Source organism: Atractosteus spatula, chromosome 2 (assembly GCF_055471065.1).
Source record: "Atractosteus spatula isolate fAtrSpa1 chromosome 2, fAtrSpa1.hap1, whole genome shotgun sequence".
NCBI lineage: Eukaryota > Metazoa > Chordata > Actinopteri > Semionotiformes > Lepisosteidae > Atractosteus > Atractosteus spatula.
Genome location: NC_142707.1, coordinates 4989351 through 5006647, shown reverse-complemented (window position 1 = coordinate 5006647; position 17297 = coordinate 4989351). Strand labels below are relative to the sequence as shown.

At 40.7% G+C, this 17297-nt stretch overlaps 1 protein-coding gene across 1 annotated transcript; it reads left to right on the top strand.

The window, feature by feature from the left end:
- Positions 1 to 371: 371 nt before the first annotated feature.
- Positions 372 to 16826, top strand: atp6v1b2b (ATPase H+ transporting V1 subunit B2b). The gene is made up of 14 exons (XM_088908803.1): positions 372 to 587; positions 4484 to 4539; positions 4887 to 4985; positions 6054 to 6147; positions 7279 to 7356; positions 9018 to 9157; positions 9559 to 9660; positions 10196 to 10293; positions 10763 to 10886; positions 11882 to 12032; positions 12476 to 12558; positions 13411 to 13515; positions 14014 to 14143; positions 14470 to 16826. The coding sequence occupies exons 1-14, from the start codon at positions 449 to 451 to the stop codon at positions 14604 to 14606; spliced, it is 1536 nt and encodes a 511-aa protein (XP_088764929.1). The 5' UTR covers positions 372 to 448; the 3' UTR covers positions 14607 to 16826.
- The last annotated feature ends 471 nt before the right edge of the window (positions 16827 to 17297 follow it).

Here is a 17297-nt window from a genome sequence, read left to right as displayed (position 1 = left end):
GAACTGATCCAAGTCTCAGAAACTACTAACTCCCCCCCCCCCCCCTTCCCAAGATAAAAGCCTCTGATCCGACAGTGTTAGTGGGGAATCTGAAGACCTGCTGTTCGGCTTTTTACATTTTATGATCAAGAGCGCCATCATTTGCACAATTACAGCGTTGACGATCCGAGTTTGATTTAGTTTTTTGATTAGTTCGAGCTGTGAGGTATTTCGTGAAAAACCCTGCGGGACAGGACTGCCTGGAATGACGTGACAGGCTCTCACAATCAGCACCTAGGCCAGCGCCTCGGCCCCATCCGCGTCCTTGCGCCAGATCCGCCAGGGAGCTGCTTTGTCGACGTCATCGATGACGCGGGGGAGCGGAGGGACCCGCGCGCGCATGCGCAGTGGGACTTCTCGCTCCCGTTATAGCGAGTGCTGTGGCAGGTTTTCGCAGTGGTCGTGAAAGATGGCGCTGAGGGCGATCAGAGGGATGGTGAACGGGGCCATGAACGAGCTGTCCTCCACCGTGAGCGGGACCAAAGCTGCCGGGGCCCGCGAACACGTACAGGCTGTGACCCGGGACTACATCTCCCAGCCGCGGCTCAGTGAGTAACAGTCGCAGGCTGGCTTTCTTGTGCAACATCGGGCACCTACAGCACTTGGGGGCAAAAATGTTTTTGATTGCCGCATTTCTGTCGTATTCAACGTCATGCAGGTAGTACACGATGTTCTTGACATGGACGATTTTTTTAAAAAAATGTCATTTTCGTTGTTTTTTTTCTTGTTATGGATAGGCTTTGACGATTTCGGATTGCATGGCTGTGGGGGCTGTGATCAGTGATGCGCAGTGCAGTTTAAGAATGAATGACGTTCCTGAGGCACGACTTCGGCTTCTTTTTGTGACCTGTCGTGTTAACATCTTTTGTAACACGTCTCTTTTCAGCTCTTCCGAAATTAATTGTGTGCAGTTCAGCAGCAGGAATCTTTATGCTCGATTTAGAAATAGAAACGTACTGGAGGTCCAATATACAGACGGAGCGAGGGACAATCAGCTGATCAAAATGACATCTGCCTTTTTTTGTGGTAAAATAGCTACTTGCTGCTGGTTTTTATTAGCCTCTTTTTTTTTTTGCAAGTCGATTCCCGTCTGAAAGACGTGACGAGATAAAAACAAATATTTTCGATGTGTTGGAGCAAATTTGTTATTATGACCTTAGATAATGTTACGTATTCTCTAACACCAATACTGTAATGCCCGTGTTCAGCCAGATTAGACGTCTTGCGGGTTTTTTTTGCCCGAATCGTTTCCCTGTTCTGTTTTTCAAGATGGCCCAAACACCTTTGAAATCAAACGCTTTATAAATGTACCTCAAAGGATGTGTTCAGGCATTTGGCCTTGCCAGAGAGAATAGAAGTACCCTTAATTTAACATTTTAACATTAGTGTGCGTTGCAAGGGATGCCTGAAGCTGGAGGTCAGATGAAAGTGATAGGATTTGCTTTTAAGAACTGGTACTGTATCAGTTTGAGCAGCAGATGTTTTCTACTGTGGTACAGTATATGCCCCTTGTATTTACATTGGAGCAGGCAAATTTTTCAGAGGCACTGAATGGATGATTACAACACCCCTAGCGAGGTTAGTTTAGAAGGAAAGGTTTCATTTTGTATGAATTACAATGTCTGAAACAGGCGCGAGTTGCATAACTGCGGACGTGTTTGCCACAGGAAAACATTGCAATTCACAAGCAACAACAAATATTTCCAGTCTCACCACTGCTTGAGTTTCTACCCATCAGTAATAATCCGATTGGAAGCTAGATTTCACATGATGTTTTATCTGGATTCCTCTTATCCTTTGTGCTAGTGCTGAAAAGGATTTTGACCATGAAGTGCTTTGTTTTGTGGTAGGTATACTGTAGGTATATATTTCAATTTGCAGCATGGTAACTTAAAATCAGCACCAGCATTGTCAACTATAGTCTTAAAGGCTGCAGTGAATACTGAGGAGAGTGGTATTGTATACTGGTAACATTATTAGAAGTGTATAAATACAAACTGTAAGGAAAATGAGCCTTGTACTCCAAATTCAGTCTTATTAGTCTTCTCATAATGGTTTGTTTTCAGCCTGTTATGTGAAACTGTGATATCTCAAATGCCTGCCAGCAGTATATCTACAAGAGTAGGGTACTTCAGTTCCCAGCCCGTGTTTTGGGGAAAACCTGATTTCTAATTTTCTCCTCCGCCTGCCAGACATGGGTCTGAGTCACAGACTGTAAGATGGCACTGTCTCACGGAAGATATTGTGCTGCGATCTAAAGGAAACACTGATTTCTGACTAGCAGGACAACACATGACAGCACCTGAGAATGATGAAGGCCTAGTTTTTGCTTGGCACTAGAGAGTACCGAGTATAACTGCATGCCAGTTGAACAGAGATGTGCTATTTTCTTCACAATTGTTAATGCAAACACTGACAGAAATTCGTATTTTAGAGAGAAATGTCAGCATTGGGGAGATGAGTCGATTGCACAGTATTTTGATCCATCTGATCCATTTTGTTCCTGATGAGGAACAAAAGCAAGCATGTATTATCTCTTAACATTTGTATATCAAAATTGTCCCAATATAACATAATGATTTAAATATCTGGTGCCTTATGGCTTATGTCCAAAGAGTCTGCAATTTGAAAAACCTGATTTGGAGTGGTACTGTTATATAGATAGATTGATGACAATAAGTAGTTTGTAGGTAATTCATACCTTAAGAGAAAAAGTAAAAACTCTGAAGTTGTTTTTATTATTCAAAAAAATTTAGAATTGCCAAGATGATTTAATTGCCTTTTTATTTTGATTTTTTAAAATAGTTGTGCTCTAGAACAGGGGTTCGCAGTGCTGATTCTGGTGGGCTTTGAGTTACACAATTGAATCTTTAACTGACTACATAGTAGGACTGATTTGAACTGTTTCACCATTTTCAGCTTTTAAACCTGTTGGAGGTCACCTTTTAACTGTTGCGTTTCATAAGTACTTTGAGTAGAAAAAATCCAAACTTTTTTTAAGTTTAAAATATTTCAATCAAGCAGCTTGTTGGCTCTGTTAAAGCTTCACGAGGGTTATTATGCTCAGCTGGAATGAAACCTGGCAGCACTAGGAACCCTGGCTATAGGAGAAGTGGCCCCAGAAGGCCACAAGAGTTTTTATCTTCTGCTACCATGGAAAAATGTCCCGAAAAAGTCCCCTTTCCGTCTTGTGACCTGGTCACCATCATTCTCTAGTCAGCTTCCTGAGAGACTAGAAAGGGGAACTCAGCTTTCTGACTGTACTCCTGGTGCGTGACTGTTCTGGGATGGGGGTGCTTAATTTGTACTGCTGTACTGCTCCCACAAGTATGGTAAGCAAGGAATTTCACACTTCCATACTGCAGATTACTTGTTACAATACAATGCCAGGATTCATCTGAGTTCACAGCGGATTTAAAGGAACAGTGCGTGTCTTCTAACATGGAGTGGAATTCCAGACAGTGACCCAGAAAGGAAGTAGGTGCAATTGGTAGTTGCCATTGGTGCTTTGTGTGGCTCATGGTGGAGGAGGTAGTAAGTAGAAGGTCCAAAGAGAGGAAAAAACACACTTCTAAATTTTAAGAAGGTGCTGTCCAGAGAGAAAACAATATGAGAGAGTTAGCAGGGTATAAACGATAAACTATATGTAAGTTGGGCTATACCCATAAACCTTGAATTCTATTGCATGCGCTTAGGCAGTACTTCAGAAACACTTTAGGTCAATCATTAACCTCAGAACCGTGTACATTTTTCTGTTTTCCTTGTGGTTTCCCAGTAGGCGCTTGAGCTCCAGGGCGTTACAATACAATGCCAGGAGCTCACACCCGAAGAAGGCTTCACAGCCGAAACGTTGTTTTCTTTCTTCTTTTTTTCAGCATGGAATAAACGACTAGTTCTGTGTTTGGTGCCATAAAAGTCTATTCTGTCTCGCATGCTCTGTCGGTCTCAATGGTCTCAGTCATGCAAGTCTGAAACAAGTTGGTCACATGGACAAAAAAAACAAAACGTATTGTGTTTTTAAAGTAAACCAATGATGATCTATCCTTCTGGCCAATATATTGCCTTCTCTGTCTGTGTCTGAATTGCTTTACGTTTAAATCAGTCGGACTGCTTGAGTGAAGCTCAAGCAGATCCCATACCTGATACTCCTTTGCGATTAAAATTAGCTTTAATCCCAAAACGGCACATGACATTTCATGACAAATAGGAACCTTTAGTCATATCAGCCTCAAGGAAAATCATGACACACAAAACCAAATTGCTTAAAATTGCAATCAAAGCCCAAATTTTAAACAACGTACATTTGATACACTGTTTCAAACAATTTGTGCCTGTAAAGGTAAATGTGGGTTTGAAATAATTCTGAGCTGATTTATATGGCCGGGACCATTATAGAACACTATACTGTATATATCATAGCTGATGCCTTCTGATTTCTCCACAGCTTATAAAACTGTGTCTGGAGTCAATGGACCTCTGGTCATTTTGGATCAGGTGAAGGTAAGAAAAGGTTTCTTCGAAGATAGTTTTCTTAAAACTCAACAAAAAAATGTTTTTCATTGTTACTTCGGGTTCTAACTTTTGATCTACAGTAGTTGTGGCACACTTGGCTTTCTGAGTTTTCATTTTCATAGAAGGCTTTAATTTCACAGGGTGTCTCAAGCTTAGTGACCATGCTTGACTTCCAGCAATACAGCTGTCAATGTGGCGGTGTTGTGTTAATAATTATAATTGTCCACATTAATATTATGCAGTCAAGCAGTCCAGAACACTGAATAAAACAAGGTGGTGTAGTAGTAGCAGAATAAATAGATGTAAATACAGTGTATTATTTCTCTCTTTTCCAGTTTCCACGGTATGCAGAGATTGTGCATCTGACTCTTCCTGATGGCACCAGAAGAAGTGGACAAGTGCTGGAAGTCAGTGGATCTAAAGCAGTCGTCCAGGTCAGATTACTCTTGGACAGCTCCTTTATCTGTTGGAATGTACTGTTTGTGTTGCATAATGTGACTCGCAGGTACTGCAGCTGTCATAAAGAAGTGTGGTAAGTTGAATGGTCTTGCATTTTACAAGATGTATCATCAAGCTACAGATCTAGTGACTTACACAGTAAAGCAGAAATACCACACAGAATACATCATGGGCAACAACATGCAGGGTTCTAGAGCACACTTGAGTATTGAGCGTCATGACAGAGCAAAGACGTGAGCAAGAGTGCTTGACGAACAGCGAAGCCCCCAAGCTGCAGTGCATAGTCTGAACATTCATTGCCAATGTAGGTGGCAAATTTAACATGAAACTATGTCTTTCGCCTTTATGGTCAATTAATTAATAAAGCAGATAGAAATGCTAGATATAAGTAGATGGAAGTTATTTAAATCGGTTCTGCTGAAATTTGGGTGGTAGCTAAACAGTAAAACATCACTTTTACCAGGTATGCAGAAATCCACTTGTACTAGACTGCAGTTTTTAATAAGAATCATGTCTGCCCAGGACAGTCTAATTCTGGGCAGTGGTTGATTCTTAAAAGCAAACATTGTCAATTAAAGGACAGTTGAAACTCACTGCTACTTTTCTTTTTTTTTCAGTTAAGAATAGGGCAGATGAACAGCATGATTTTGTTAATAGCAGCTTAAGGCATAGAATTAACAATGTGCTTCACCTTTTTGTTATTATAGTGTAGTGATTGAAGTCTGTTCCTGTACTACAAGAACTTGCACACATGTACTGCCTCACTACACACAGCTCGTGCCTGGAGAGGCGAAAGACTATTAGACCTTGGACCCCCAGAGATTTCCTCTTCCCTTTTTGGAGCTTTTTCTTTTGTCTTTCCTCCATGCCTGATGATTACAGTGATACTCTATGATACACTAAACTACTTTACATCCACTCAAGTTTTCTTTCAATTTATTGAACTGTCTGCATAGTCTGTGTAAATAACTGTGAAAGCGCTCTGTGACAGACTGCTGTGAAGGGGACTATATAAAAATATGGAATTGAATTTGTGCTCCCAGGTGTTTGAAGGGACGTCTGGGATTGATGCCAAAAAGACGAGCTGTGAATTTACAGGAGATATTCTGCGCACACCTGTGTCAGAAGACATGCTGGGTATGTACACATGCGTGAAGTACATTTGATACCATGTTGCCAGGCTAAAATAAGGCAGTTTCAAAAAATTATAAGTGTATTATTTACAGAACATTATTTAGGACATTTCTGAAACAAGAGCACACAATCACATTTTCATAGTTGGACATGATTGTCGTAACCATACATTACAGGAAAGTTTTGTTTTTTGTATGTCAAGACATGATCTGTCCTTACACACTGAAATCTTTATAGATTACATTGTTACAGCATCAAGAAAATGTGTGTTTTTTTACCACTGATGCACTAGACAGAAATTCTCCAGATGTAAAGTGAGCTCTGCATAGGGCCTAATATAACAGTACAGGTTCTGAGTCAACACTGCTTTTGTCCGCTTAGCAGACACTCAGTGCAATAAGAGGATAAATAAAATAAACTTTCATCTTCTAGACACTTTAGGAAAGCGATCCAAAAGGCAGACAGCTGGGATATACAGTTAAAGGAGTAGAATTAAAATCACAGACTGTTATGCTCAAATTTAACAATACAATAGTAAGACCTCTAGAATATTCTGTACAATTTTGGTCACTATAATGCAAAAAAGATATTGCTGATCTGGAATCATTCCTGAGATGAACAACCAGATACGTTCCTAATGTAAGTGTAGGACATTACTTCCAGGCTAAAAGAACCAATTTGTTTTAGTCTTGAACAGAGAAGAGACTATAAAGGGACCAGATTGCAATGTTCAGATTCCTCAAAGACAAACAAAGTCGCCCCAGAATCAACAGTGAAACACGAACCGGAGAACACAAAGGAAACTCTTGGGGAGGGCTTTTAAACTTGAGAACCGGAGAACCTCTTTTATAAAGTGATACAGAACAAGGTACCCATCCGTGCTCTTGAAGCTGGCAATCTGGCTTCTTTCCAGAAAAGAAAGAAGGATAAGGTCCTCAGATCAATTGGATACTTAAAAGCAAACAAGCTCGATGGGCGAAATTATCTTTTCTCATTTGTGACCTTTTTTATGTTCTAATTGATAATGCAGTGGTATAAACTCCTTTACGTGAAGTATTCTATATTCTACGAGTTCAGGAACTTCATTTTGATTATGTGTTTCCATACTGAACGGGAATCTTGTTTTCTTTCTAGGGCGTGTTTTCAACGGATCAGGAAAACCAATTGACAGAGGCCCCACCGTATTGGCAGAAGACTATCTGGACATTATGGGTATGGTCTGAAGTCTGTCAGACAGAATTGCCGCATACAGGTGAACGGCCTGTATGAGCTGAGGCTTACAAGAGTGCCGGACTCCTGTCTCTGAGTCTCTGGTTGAATTGCGGTGTGCAGGAAGGGTAGTTGTTTACTTGTTCTTACTGATATATTACCTAATGATTTGCACCACACATATCGGTTCCCAAGTTACAAACTGTGCACACTAACATATCCTGAGAACATGGCTTCAAAGAAGAGTTCCTGTGGCATCTCCACCCACCCATCCATTTTGTAACGACTTTGTCAAATTCATGGTCATGGGGCAGCCGGAGCCCATCTTGGCAAAAATACTGGGTGCAAGGCGGGGTACACCCTGGATGGGACGCCAGTCCATCGCAGCTGAGCATACACACACCAGAGCCAATAAACCTACCCGTATGTGTATGGACTGGGGGAAGAAACTGGAGCACCCCGAGCAAAGCCAAGCAAAACATTGGCCAACCCCATGAACACAGCACTTCAGGAAGTGAACGCAGGGCCCTAGTGCTGTGAGGTAGCAATGCTAACCACTGTGCCGCCCCTCTTATGGCGACTGAAACTGGAAAAAGGCAGCACTGGAAAGTGCAGTTGACCATACTTCATTGAGTATTGCTTAATTAAATGAATTGGTTAATTGCATCATATATGGCTGGTCCCGTTTTAAGCGCCCTGTGTTTTAGAAATGCATAATTCAGTTAAACCTTAGATGAATAATTTGCCGATTTGACTAAAGATGGATGATATTGGATTATTTTCTGCATTTTATTATCTAGATAACTGCATAAACAGTTTCCTGTTAGTACAAAATGCAACTGTGTGATCCTCGTTGCTGCCTGGCCATGCCAGTTACAAAGAAGCAGATCACAGCGTGACAAATCAGATGCAGGCTAGACTTTTTGGGGTGGGATAAGACATCGGGGTCTGTGAAAGGTGAGAGAGAGTACCAATAGAAACTACTTAAGTGTGATTAAAAGTGAGTACATTTCTGTATGCAAAGGGTTGTAGAAGTGTGGAAAAAGCTACCCAGCTATGATGTAGGAGCCAGTACCCAATATCGGAATCAGCTGGATGCGACGATCCTTGCATCAATTAGCTACTAATTACCAGACTATGTAGGTCGAATGGGCTCCTCTTTTATGTTCTGTTATGTAACCATTCTAATGTTCTAGTCTGGTGTGAAAGCTGGACAGCATGCTAAGAATGACTTTTAATACTGTACGTCGTTACAGACTTCAGAAATATTGAAAAGAAATGGATACAAGACTCTTAAATTACCACACACTCTATGCTTTCCTCTGTGCTTAGGCACAGTGTTTAAAGTTTGTTTTAATCAAATTTAACAGAAAAGGGTAATGAAACAAGTCAATTACAGTACAACCCTACTATCAGTATTTTGGTTTTATTTTGCCTGTGTATCGCAAAATCCATTGTTAGGGGGTCAACAGTGAATGGGATGTACACTAAACGTGTTATTAAAATAAATACTGTATGAAAAAAAGTTATCATTTCCTTTTGTAAAGATAAGAATATATTCTCACCACTTTCTTTTATACCATTTTCAATAATCCATAATACCTTCATTCCAAATAGGTGCGCTCATATCAGACCCTCTAAGTTGCCCCGATGATGTGTTGCAGGCCAGCCCATTAACCCTCAGTGCCGTATCTACCCCGAGGAGATGATCCAGACTGGCATCTCTGCCATCGATGGGATGAACAGCATCGCCAGAGGCCAGAAGATCCCCATCTTCTCCGCTGCTGGCTTGCCGCACAACGAGGTGGGGAAAGACCTCCGACCTGACCTAAACTGAACATGGGAACAAGCAACAGGTTTATTCCATGATGGGGGAAAAAAAGAAGAAAGAAAACACAACGTTTCGGCCGTGGAGCCTTCTTCAGGTGTGAGGAACCTCCACAGCAGGCGTGAGGAACCTCACACCCGAAGAAGGCTTCACAGCCGAAACATTGTGTTTTCTTTCTTCTTTTTTTCAGCATGGAATAAACCTGTTGCTTGTTCCTTTGCAGCCTACGCCTGCTGACGCAGCTCCCCACCTGAACTACTAAACTGAACATTCTTGACCAGTACAGCAAATTTTAAACAGCCTGTTGGTTTCCAGTGCAGTGTGGTGTCTTGTGCACAAAAGACTGAAGACCTTTGCTCACTTGACTCTTCATTCAGATTGCTGCCCAGATCTGCCGCCAAGCTGGTCTCGTCAAGAAGTCCAAAGATGTGATGGATTACAGTGAAGAAAACTTTGCCATTGTTTTTGCGGCCATGGGTGTAAGCATTTTATATTCGTATTTTGTGGCATGGTTTAAATCACTCAGTGACTTTCTTTTTAATTAATCTTTTTTTTTTAATTTTCAAAGTTCTCTTGGGTTTGGTTTAATTAATTAAACCATGCTATGAATTCTATAGGTGCCCCAGATCATTTTTTAGAAGAGAAAAAAGTGCATGATTCAAACAGCATGGAAGACTAGTAATGTTCTATTACTATTTATGCATATTTTTCTGTTAGGATTTGTGGTGCAGAAGATTCTTTGTCATTGGAATATGTTGCTAAAAATATACAGTAGTACCACAATGTTCCACTTGCACACTGTGGCTTTGGAATAATATATCTTTTCACTTCACTTTTCCCATAATGCCATGAGCGTCGTGCATGTGAAATGCTAATTTAGGATGATTAAAAACATTTCAGACAATGTACTTTTAAATTATGCTTACGTAAACTTGTTTTTTAAAAATTTAACCATGTGGATTTTTCACGCAAAACTTAGTACATATTGATGATGTTGAAATGTTGTTACCTCAGGTGAATATGGAAACCGCAAGATTCTTCAAGTCGGACTTTGAAGAGAATGGCTCTATGGACAACGTGTGTCTCTTCCTGAACTTGGCTAATGATCCCACGTATGTCTCTCCTTGCTTTCTGTTGTCTGTTTGGGAAAGTCTGAGGGAGATTAATATTTCTTGGTGTGGTCTGATTAGTATGCAGCGTAAGATGTCATTGATAAGAATAAGACAAGCAAATATCTTTTTTTGCCCACTCCATGTTATACCTACTGTACCTGAAAACTATAACGGATTCATTCAACATCAGGTATAGAATAAAACTCATTATTAATGGATCAGCAAATTGGGCCAAACAATGTCCCAATTTGCAGGTCATAGTGTAGCTGCTGAATTCATGACGGACATTGTTTTATTTTCTCATTTAAGACAGTTTTGGATAATTTTACTATACAATCCTAAATGTATATGGTGTATCTAAAAATATTTAGGTGCAGAGAATTAAAATGTCATAACAGGAGAAAGAGGATTGTTGCAGTTGACGTGTTTTTGGGGTTTTGATTAATCGCTTGGTCCGACGTCCTTATAGAATTGAGCGCATCATCACTCCACGGCTGGCTCTGACCACGGCCGAATTCCTGGCCTACCAGTGTGAGAAACACGTGCTGGTCATCCTGACGGACATGAGCTCCTACGCTGAAGCTCTGAGAGAGGTATTTCATCTGACTTGCCGTTTTTTTACATTTTAGCACCTATGTCAAAGTAATACATAGCGGAGGCCTTCCATCTCATTGTAAAATTTAAGAAAATGCGATGATGCCTGTTAAATGATGGAACTGGTAAGCCAGGTTCTCGGGACTGTTTTTTTGAGAAATCCATCGATCTGATACTGTTACACCTTTAGTTAGGGGAATTTAGAATCTACTACAGCAGGGATCACCAGATGTGGTCCTGGAGAGCCGCAATCCAGCAGGTCACCATTAGGCCACCCCAGCTTCTAAAGACATGGAGCAGTTCTGCTGTGGTCAGTGATCACCTGAACAATTTAGAGATAATTTATAATAATACTTCTTTACACTTATATAGTGCTTTTCTGGAGACTCCACTCAAAGTGCTACAGGTAATGGGGACTCCCATCCACCACCACCAATGTGTAGCCCCACCTGGATGATGTGACGGCAGCCATATTGCACCAGTACGCTCCCCCTACACCACCTCTCAGTGATGAATCCAGTTCATGGATGGGGATTATTAGGAGGCCAGCGTCCCGGCCAGGTCTCCCCCGGTAAAGGACAGGTGGAAATTTGGCTGGGACACTGGGGTAACACCCCCTACTCTTTTCGAGAAACACCCTGGGATTTCTAACGACCACAGAGAGTCACGACTTCGGTTTAACATCTTATCCGAAGGACAGCGCCTTTTTACAGTATAGTGTCCCCGTCACTTTTCTGCAATGTTAGGTTCCAGCAGCAACCTTAGTTTTTCCCAGGAGGTCTCCCATCCAGGTCCTGACCAGGCTCACACCTCCTGAGCTTCAGTGGGCTGCCAGTTGTGAGTAGTAGGGTGGTATAGCTGCTGGGTATTTAGGACTAAAATCTAAGTAATCTTCATCCCTGAAGGACCTCCGTTCTCTAAATTGAATAAATTTCTTGTTTGATTCATCAAGAGCTCCCAGCGTGGCTTGAGGTTTTGCTGTTGTCGTTCCCAGGTGTCTGCGGCCAGAGAGGAGGTGCCTGGCCGGCGGGGTTTCCCTGGATACATGTACACAGACTTGGCCACCATTTACGAGAGAGCTGGCCGAGTGGAAGGCAGGAATGGGTCCATCACGCAGATCCCCATTCTCACCATGCCCAATGACGGTAAGCGCTGGGCCGTTACAGCCGCGCAGAAACACCGTTCGATTCGGTTGTCCGGGGGCCGTGTTGACAGTAAGGACAACTGTAGATGAAGTTGCAACTGAAACGCCTTTTTAAAATGACATAATCTGATGAATACAGCTGCATGTTAACTTGTGTGGCAGCAGTGTTACAAATTTAAAGACGTAGATGGAGACCACTTTGGAAAAACCCACTATCTGCTGCAAATGGTATTGCTGAACAAGTAGGAGACACTCTTCTCTTTGGATCACAATTTCCAGTCCTAGTGAGGTGTCCAGAGACATTGTGCTGTAGAAGCTGACACACTAAATCAGGGCCCTGACTACTTGCATTAAAGATCCCAAGGCCCTTTTTAAAAAGTATCTAATGATTGTGCTCAAAGGGCCCTCCTGTTCGTGGTTTCAAATGCAGCTTCTCTTTTTCAGATATTACTCATCCTATCCCTGACTTGACTGGCTACATCACAGAGGGTCAGATCTATGTAGACAGACAACTGCATAATAGGCAGGTGAGTGGATGTGGACACAGTGATGTGCAGCTTGGAGGTTCTGTTTCTAGGCATGTTCATTAAGTCCTTGTTCAATTGTTTATGGCAGTACAGCTGTGTTAATTTTAATATTGATAACTATATAGAGTTAATGACCTGCATTCACTTTGATTTGTTAGGTCAGGGCTTGGTGTCTAATTTTTGACACCATGGAATAAAAGTTTATGATGTTATCCCCCCCCCCCCATTTTTTCATACCCAATATTGTTTGAGATAAAGGTCAAAATGAAGGATCTTTACCTTTCATTCTTTCAGAACCGTGATCTGGTATATTTTTAGTCTCTCCATGATAATATTCAAGAAATGGGCTTTGTTTGGCAGACGTGTAACTTGAAAGCTAAACTCGAGCTTCATTTTTCTCTTCCTCGGGTGTTTTATGACTTAATTAAAACCCAGACGTGATATTAAAAAAGAAGAAAAATGGAAGAGTGAAACAAAAAGCCAAAGCTGGTCGATTTATTCATTGGAAAACCCTGAAGTTCAAGAATGAGGAACTATGGCCAAGGAGGGCTACAAAGTCCTTTCCTTTTTGGATCACCTGTACTCTGTTACCTTATTTGACATGCGGTTAAGCAGCCAAAATGCCTCCATATTCTTCTGAGATTTCACAGATTTACCACTATTGTTTGGTAAAACAAATCTGGATGAAAGGCATACCATTCCCGCTACATAATGAATGCATTGATTAAACCTGCCCTTGCTGTAAACCCTGTGATTATCAAAAGGCGTCATTCCATATCGTTCAGTTGAAGTGGTCTGACGGAATGAGACAGTGAGAACAGACGAGCAGCTGATACTCTCGTCTCCCTGCAGATCTACCCCCCGATCAACGTACTGCCCTCCCTGTCCCGACTGATGAAATCCGCCATCGGAGAGGGAATGACTCGGAAGGACCACGCGGATGTGTCCAATCAGCTGGTCAGTACTGAGTGGTCTGATCTCCAGATGCTGCGTACATGTCCATCACCTGATTTCATACCTTGTGACCCGAACCAGCACAGTTTCATGTGCGAACACACAAAGGTTCTCCTACACAATCAGAAAAGTCATTTCAATTCACTTAAATGCCACTGTCTTTTTTTTTTGTGTTGGCTTTTATTGAGCGATAACTCTCACACAGTATGGCTTTCAAAGCTTTCAGCTGGTTTGAACAACTATCAAGACAGTAGATTTGGGACAAGGGAATTTCTTTTGATGCTGTTGTCAGTGTGCCAGTTTTCAGGCTTCTCTTTGTACAGGATTCCATTTCATTTTTTTAGGTTAAGGCTTTGCGTCTGATTCATAGCACCAGGGGGGAAAAGCACAAAAAGGCTTTAGAAAGTAGAATCCCTTTTTTCCTATACCTGTAAGTGCTGAAAGAACTATTCATGACTGGGGATTCCAGTGCTAGTTTAAAGCCCACTCTCTTCCCCGCAGTACGCTTGCTACGCCATTGGCAAAGATGTCCAGGCTATGAGGGCGGTAGTGGGTGAGGAGGCTCTGACTGCAGATGATTTGCTGTATCTGGAGTTCCTGCAGAAGTTTGAAAAGAACTTTATTTCTCAGGGTAAGAATGCTGACTTCTGATCGTGTCTGATGATACACTACTTTCAGTTGCACAAATTGCCTTTTAATACAATTTATTGTATTGCACACATCTGTTTGTGTAGTCTGTGAAAGCGCAGTGTGACAGCTTGCCGTGAACGGTGCTATATGCAATAAAATTGACTTGAATTCTGAGACGTTTTGGCCCATGTGCAGAAGGCTCCTCAATTCCTAAAATATCCTCATTATCTTTGACAATGCTGCGGGCGCCACCTTGTGGCCATTTGTAATAGCGCCCCCACCACCCAAGCTGCTGTCTGAATGTCTTCCAATGCCTCGTGTCTGCAGGTGCCTATGAGAACCGCAGTGTTTATGAAACCCTGGACATTGGCTGGCAGCTGATGCGAATCTTCCCCAAGGAGATGCTGAAGAGAATCCCGCAGAGCACTCTGGCCGAGTTCTACCCCAGAGACTCCAAACACTAGCTCCGTTCGACTTCCCCGCCCAGATCGATCTCCTGCCGTGTCCTCCCCTCTTTCTGTTTGTGCTGTTGTCTGTTGCTCGTTATTTAAGCCAGATGAACATATTGTGGAAGCTTCAGTGTTGCTGTATAATTACACCTTACAGAGTTTAAAATATCTACGACCCTTTCGGAAGTCGGGGCTTGTGAGTTAAATGGTTGGAAAGTATAGCCATTTCCTGTAGAATAAAATAATTAGGTACTGGCGCAACAAAGGTAAATGACTTCGTCATACTGCTATCGGACACCTTTCTGTATCCATGACTGCAGTGCCACTACAATGACCGGTCTTTCACTTTATCTGGTGCAAAGAGATTTGGTCCAATATGGACATACAGTAATGGAATTGGAAAATCTTCCAGGGATATCAACAAAGCCACGTATAGTGCCAAACAATGATATTAAAGTAGGCCATCACTTATCTTGTTTAGGTAATGTGCGTCTTAGTCATTTAAAGATGCCCCAAAAAAAGTTAGACATGCTAGTGCTAAATTCTCTCTAAAATTACAAATCTGAGTGGATGTTATTGGGAGTGCTCAAAGGGTAGTGCCATTTGTAGTTTTCCACTTTGCTTTACAGCTCAAAGAGTTATTTTTCAGGTGGAGCTTGTCTGCGTTTTTTGGTTATCTTTTGTGTCTTTCTGGGAATAGATCAAATTATTTTGTGTTCAATACACTACAGTCTGAATTGGTACTGTACCATTCCACACAGTCAATTTCTGGATATGTTTCTGTGGTTCCAGCTGAGGAAGTGTTTGTGAATTGACATTCAGAACTTTCTGAATGCAGTGCCCTGTGGGCCATTTATGAAAGCCTTAGATATTTCAGAATGCTTTTCAGTAAGTAATTATACAAGAGTTCACCAGGACTGTAATTCAGTGAAGCGTACTTTTTCAGCAAATCCAAATTATTCTGAATGAAATATTGTCTTAAAGTTTCTTTAAACTGTTTTGAGAAATATTACTCTGGGCTTGAAATTCACATCTCAAGATTACTTAAAACCAAGAAGTCTTAGGTGGACAAGCAACAAGCCGAATGTTCTCGCCTGTGTAAATCTTATGTTCTTGTTAGTAAAAATTGGTTGAGGTAATTCAAGAAATGATCAGTTTTGTAAAGAACATTGTTTTCAGCATTATAATATTGCTGCTTCTGTTACTTAGACGTAACCCCAACATGACAGCATGTTCTCGTTACTTCTGACCTCCTGCCCAAGAAACTGCATGCTGTTGTATGTGGCGTTCCATATTCATACACAGCATTGCAAAATGTTTAGTTTTACTGGTGTGGTATTAAACACATTTTTAATCTTTTGATTTCTTTGTTTTTAGTATCATTGCAGCTACTGTACATACAGTAAGTATAATATACAGTATATTATGCTGTAGTAGTTCAAGTAGGGAGCTGCGTCAGCATGCATAGGCTGCAAAGGAACAGGTTATGGGTTTATTCCATGCTGAAAAGAAAAGAGAAGGCTTCACAGTGAAAACGTTTCCTTTCTTTTATTTTCTGTATGGAATAATACCGTTACCTGTCCCTTTGGATATTATACTGTATATTCACTGCATCAGCTTTATAGTGATATTCTATTCAGATATACAAAGATGGATTAATCTACATTTAGTACTATAAAATGGATAGTCCTCAATACACTCACTGAAACCAATACTATATTGCTAGTGATCTATAATTATTTTCTATGCATCAAAGGAATGTACTTTGAAGCCGGTACATTTATATATACACTGTAAGAGAAAGAATGGATATTTTAAACTTTGTTAATTTTAAACAAAAACATGTATTTTATCATATCTGTTAACAGTTGACTGTGATCCCTGAATAACGCACTCTGATAAAACTCTTCTGTGCTATACAAAAACACAGACCTGGCTTTTTTGTTGGAATTTTGATAAACTATTTTAGTTTTTTTTTTTTGCTAAGTGTGTTGTATTTCAATGCATTGTTGCCATTGGTAAGTCTGAACATTGTACTAGCATTAGGTGCCGTTACAGTATGTTTTATTTGGTCACCAGTGCATTCCATGAGACTTCCAGATATATATATGAACTTATATATTTATTTAATATTTGCCCCACTGTTGCAATAACGCATGTAATTCAATTTGTCTATAAAACTGTCATCTGTATTTGGAATAGATTTGGTGAATAAATATAGTTACTGTTAAAAAATGTTGTTTTTTCATTTTGTGTTCCCCAAAATATCATAACTATATATAAATTAATTGTAAGTCTCACTTTTTACAAAGCTGGTAATACAATTCAAAGTAAAGTACATCTGAAGAGCACAGTCAAGTGGTTTTGACTTACAGTACATACATCAATCCGTTTCACTGCCACACAATGATTATCAGATTGGTTTTTATTAGCTGAAATATGCCATCCTCTATCACTTTGGTCCACATGATAAAGAGTCGATAACTTTGCAATAATGTGTTCAACCTTGGAATACAAGTATTTTTATGATTAGTTAGGTCTATGTGTGGCTGGAGTGAAAATCAGTCATGCACTGGACATGAACAAAATTAATTCCACATTGACAAAAACAAGTATTGGAAATACAAGGTGTTAGTTTATGAATGAGATAGTATGAATGTCTTAAATAATGATCAACCACAGTATAAAGAAAAGCTAGCTGTTTTT

What these genes read in the sequence shown, in the direction of transcription:
- atp6v1b2b (XM_088908803.1), top strand. Translation starts at nt 449, where the DNA reads ATGGCGCTGAGGGCGATCAGAGGGATGGTGAACGGGGCCATGAACGAG. An exon ending in GATCTAAAGCAGTCGTCCAG is followed by an intron (nt 4,986 to 6,053) that starts GTCAGATTACTC and finishes TTGTGCTCCCAG; the next exon opens with GTGTTTGAAGGGACGTCTGG. An exon ending in TGTGTCAGAAGACATGCTGG is followed by an intron (nt 6,148 to 7,278) that starts GTATGTACACAT and finishes TTTTCTTTCTAG; the next exon opens with GGCGTGTTTTCAACGGATCA.